Raw genomic sequence first — 4,686 nt, 5'->3', positions numbered from 1 at the left:
AAAATAGTCCCACGCAAAAAAGAGGATTGTCTCACCTGTTATAATGTATCTCCGACTTTGTTATGTAGATCTAACCCGCTGGATTCATGCTAAAGAAATATGTTCTGCTGCCAAAGGGAGGGAAAACAAATTTAATTTAAACGCAGAGGAGCTTATACAACCATCCAATCACAGTTAACTTTATTAAGGAGCGTGACAGGCAGTGGAGCGCTCTGGAAGGTCAAGCCAAAGGGGCACGAACAGACACACTGAAGGCGCTCGTTCAAGTTGCTGCGCCATGGATGGAGCAGAAGATAAAAATTTGTGTGCGTCTGCGACTTACACAGTTAGCACGCGGTCGAAGAGATACAAAAAGCAGAGACTGGATGATCTAGATTGCACTAAGCCAACGACGTCAGCAGTTAGACATGAAGGTGAGTATAATGCTAGCTAGCTAGCTACCGAGCCATTTGGCTGCTAGCTACAGTGGCTAACTAACATCACATAACATGTGAATAGCTCTATTACTATTGGTTATTCCAAACGATTTATATCACTTAGTTGTATATTTTTAGTTTTGTTTATGTGCATCATTAAATTTATATTAAACACCCTGGTAAGGCAGTACACATAAGAATTATTTGCCTTGTTTTAGAAATGCCTGAACCACCACAGGTGTATATAACATAATTTTTACAAAGTGGCTTTTTATAAATTCCAGTTGTAACCGTTTTTAATCAATATTTTATTTGAGTTTCCCAAGTTTAAATTATAAATTATTTTAGTATTGTAATTTAATAATTGTTTGTTCTTTAGATTCTTCTTCTAATCCTGCCCCTACTGCAACTGCCCTTCTTAACAAGGAGCGAGAGAAACTGACTTTTCTTAAGGAGAAACTGGAGTGGCAAAAGAAGAGAATTGAAGAACTGGAAGGAGAGAGAGATTTTCTCCGAAGTCAGCTATCATCCCTTACAAGTATGAAACTAGACTTGTTCCATGAACATTGTTTTTATTTTACAGTCTTCAAATAAACATTAGATAATTTATCAATCCCAGTGAAGTTCCCTTATTGTCATTGTGTTGATTAAAAGATTTTAGTCAGTTAACTTTAAGTGTTGTGCTAGTTCATTCCTAAAGAGATCTGGTTCCAAATTCAGTTCAGCCAGGTCTAACTTGATTGATTCAATTTCATAGTTCATAAGATCATAACTCCAACTTGAACTAGTAATGTAACAGCCTTACAATCAGAATTAATATAGGTTTCATATATATATATGTATGTATGTATATATATATATTAGGGGTGCAACGATATTCGTATCGATATTGAACCGTTCGATACAGTGCTTTCGGTTCGGTACGCATATGTATCGAACAATACAACATTTGTAATTTATTTTATCAACTTTCCTTCTGACGATGCTGTCTGTGTTGAGCGCTCAGTGAATCTGCGTTCGACTACTCCGCCTAGGCTGCACTGTCGAGCGCAGATCCACTGAGCGCTCCACACAGACAGCATAGTCAGAAGGAAGAGCGCAGGGCACCTCCCGCACCCTCATTCAGATCTGGCGTTTGGAATTATTTTGGTTTTCATGTGACGTATGACCCTGAAGGTAAGCGAGTCATGGACTAAAGTAAAACAGTATGTTGGATGTGCCATGCAATGCTCAATTACATGGGTGGGAACTAGTGTGTTAGCGCAGTTAGCTCGTTAACGTGTTGGCCGTCTAGCCCCATGCACGGGGCGATCGGCGGTAGCTCGTTAACGGAGATTTGCCGTGTTGTGGCGTTAAGGTCATTTCAACGAGATTAACCTGAAAGCACTAGTGGGAACACAACGAATATGACTGCACATTTACGCTGACATCATCCTAGTGCAAAGACCAAAACAACAAGCATGCTACTAACTTTAGCCGAGTCATTTAGACAGCTGTTAGCACATGATTCTCCTTATGCTGCTGAGAATATAGCCCAGAAGAAGCGGATAGTATAGCTTTTATTTTGGAAAGAGACATTTCTCTGTAATAAACTCTCTTTTCCAAAGATGAGTGATTCCTCAATCAGATACAGGGCTTGCAATATCGCTAGCCCGACGTCCCGGAGCTACCGATTTTTTCAGTCGGGCTACCAAAATCTATCTCTTCCCTGCCCGTTGGGCTATTGTAGGAAGGAAAAATATATGTCAATGCTTTTGCATTCTTTCAGAAATGTAGCTGGGTAATTATGTCATTGGCATCGGTGAGCCACTGTCAATATGTGACATATTGAAATCGCGTTTGAATTTGCGCTTGTTTTTTTGCTTTCACTTTGCAATCGTGCGAACTGTGTATAGAGAGCGACAGCACTGACCTGTGAGTGATGATAATTTGTGCACCAATTCCTCTGACATCGTCTTATTAATCGTTAGCTTACTATGCAAACATGACAAGTGAAATCTCCCGCAGCTTAAACATGTGAGAGGTTGATCGCGCAGAGAATCGCTGAGCTTATGTGAGTGCGTGTGTAAAAGCATTTCAGTTCTGCTGAGCCAAATAAGACAGGTCAGGGTGAAGAAGTGACAGCCAAAGAAAAGCTTACCACAAAACGGAGAAGTTATGACAAATCAGACTATAAGGCAAAAAGAAAGTGCAGCTTTATGGTTTCATGGACAAAATAATTTCTGTGGCTGCAATATGACGAGCTAAATAACCAGGGCTGCACATAAGTGGTCCGCAGGTGCGCATTCGCTGTCAAAATAAAAAACACGCACAAGGGTTAGGGTTAAATTTAAAAACTGTACTTTTGAGTTAAAATATATATTTATAATTTTAATAAATGACAAATTAAAAAGGCATGAACATTTTTTTTGTATCGAAAAAAATATCAAACCGTGACACCAAAGTATCGAACCGAACCGAACCGTGAATTTTGTGTATCGTTGCACCCCTAATATATATGTGTGTATATATATATGTATATATATGTGTATATATGTACACCTTATTCACATGATGATTTTCTATAACAAAATCCTCATTCTCTTTAAGCACATAAGCTTACTAAATCATCAATTGTGTAATTGAAAAACAGGGGACTTGTTTCTAAAACCAGCCATTTTGTTGTTTACATCCTGCAGAGCAACCTAAAGACGAACCATTCAATGATCCATTTTCCTCGAAGGCTTCTGAAAACTCAGATTCATCTTTCGCATCTTCATCTGTATCGTCTGTGTGGTCATCCTCATCTTCATCCCCAAAGAAGCGAAAGCACAAATACAACAAAAAGCATTCAAGAGCCAAGAAACCCAAGAAGGAGCAGAAGAAGCTCCGGCAGCGTGGTGAGCAAAAGATTTTGGAAGAGAAGATTTTACAGAAGAGGATACTATAAATGTGACATAAAAGATAGTATTATGATTTTAATTTGTTCTAAAAATTACTCTGTGATCACTACGTCATATATACATATCTATCTATCTGTCTGTATGTATATATATATATATATATATATATATATATATATATATATATATATTAGTATGCTTTGAGCATTTGCTTTTCTAATTATTTGCTTTGTTTTCATTTTTAGTTCAAACGCCAAATGACATTGTGCAGCGATACAAATCCCTCCTCAAGACATTTCCAAAGACGAAGACCATGACCAAAGCTTTTCAGAAGCATGGGCTCGACAGGAACACTGTTGTGTCCACTTCATCAGTTGGGGAGCTTGCTATTGCGGTCCCCAATGTCTACCAGGAGCTACTGTCCAACAGGCCTAGTGGAGAGACGGTACTAGCTTTTGCTAAGCGATGTGAGGCTGCAATTCAAGGCAGTGATGAAGTAAAAAACAAAATAGAAAGTATGAAGGCCGCTGGTACTTTGCTTCCAATTCGAAGAGGGAAATCTGTCTGAAACCCTAATTTGTTCTAAGTGGTTTTGTTTTTTGAGCATATTGAACTGAAGAAAAGATCTGCAAAACCAATCATTTTTCAAAGATCTGTTCACATATGTGTTGAGTTTCCACACAACTAAGAGATTTACCTGTTAGTTTATTTTATTGTTTTTTTTTTAATGTTTTGATTTGTATAAATGTGTGTAGAGTAAATAATACAGCTGTGCAGTTTCAGTTAAGGTATAATAATTTATTATATTATAATTATTATAATTTTCCTTTGTTTTATGCCAGTGGTGAATTTAGGGATGGGATTTGTTTCCTTAATATAGTTTTAGCTATCTTTAAAGGGCTTGTATATAAGTTTAGCAATGCTAAATAACTGTTGGTGCTTTATACTTTTTATAGTAATGCCCAGTAATACTTAGAAATGTTTGTTGATCATAAATAAATGTTGACATGTTTTAAACTTTACAACAAAACTCTCTTTTGTCATTTATAAATGTTTAGTAGTCATAAATAAATGGTGTCATGCTTTACACTTTACAATAAGGCTCCCATTTGGCATTTATAAATGTTTATTTGTCATTAATAAATGGTTTTATGCTTTACACTTTACAACAAAGCTCCGATTGATAGTTGTGGATATTTATAATGCATTTATGAAGTACAATTTTATATGATAAAAAATATGTTTACAAATGCTGATTGTGCTTACAGACCCTTGGTGGTGACAGAGAATTTGTGGTTATAGATGAAAGCTGTCTCCGTCATCAGCAAAAGGTTGGTAAACTCTCAGACAGGTTTGCAGAGGTGGGACCAAGTCATTGTTTTGCAAGT

At 37.1% G+C, this 4,686-nt stretch overlaps 1 protein-coding gene across 1 annotated transcript; it reads left to right on the top strand.

The window, feature by feature from the left end:
• Positions 1–230: 230 nt before the first annotated feature.
• Positions 231–4,299, top strand: LOC112435728 (coiled-coil domain-containing protein 106-like). Its single transcript, XM_076891910.1, has 4 exons — positions 231–413; positions 796–954; positions 3,095–3,295; positions 3,544–4,299. Exons 1-4 carry the CDS (start codon positions 278–280, stop codon positions 3,864–3,866), a joined length of 819 nt encoding a protein of 272 aa, XP_076748025.1. The 5' UTR covers positions 231–277; the 3' UTR covers positions 3,867–4,299.
• Positions 4,300–4,686: the final 387 nt, after the last annotated feature.

The sequence above is a fragment of the Maylandia zebra genome, linkage group LG13, assembly GCF_041146795.1.
Source record: "Maylandia zebra isolate NMK-2024a linkage group LG13, Mzebra_GT3a, whole genome shotgun sequence".
In the NCBI taxonomy this organism is placed as follows: Eukaryota; Metazoa; Chordata; class Actinopteri; order Cichliformes; family Cichlidae; genus Maylandia; species Maylandia zebra.
Note: the sequence above shows the minus strand (reverse complement) of the source record. Positions and strands in the feature narration are given on the sequence as shown.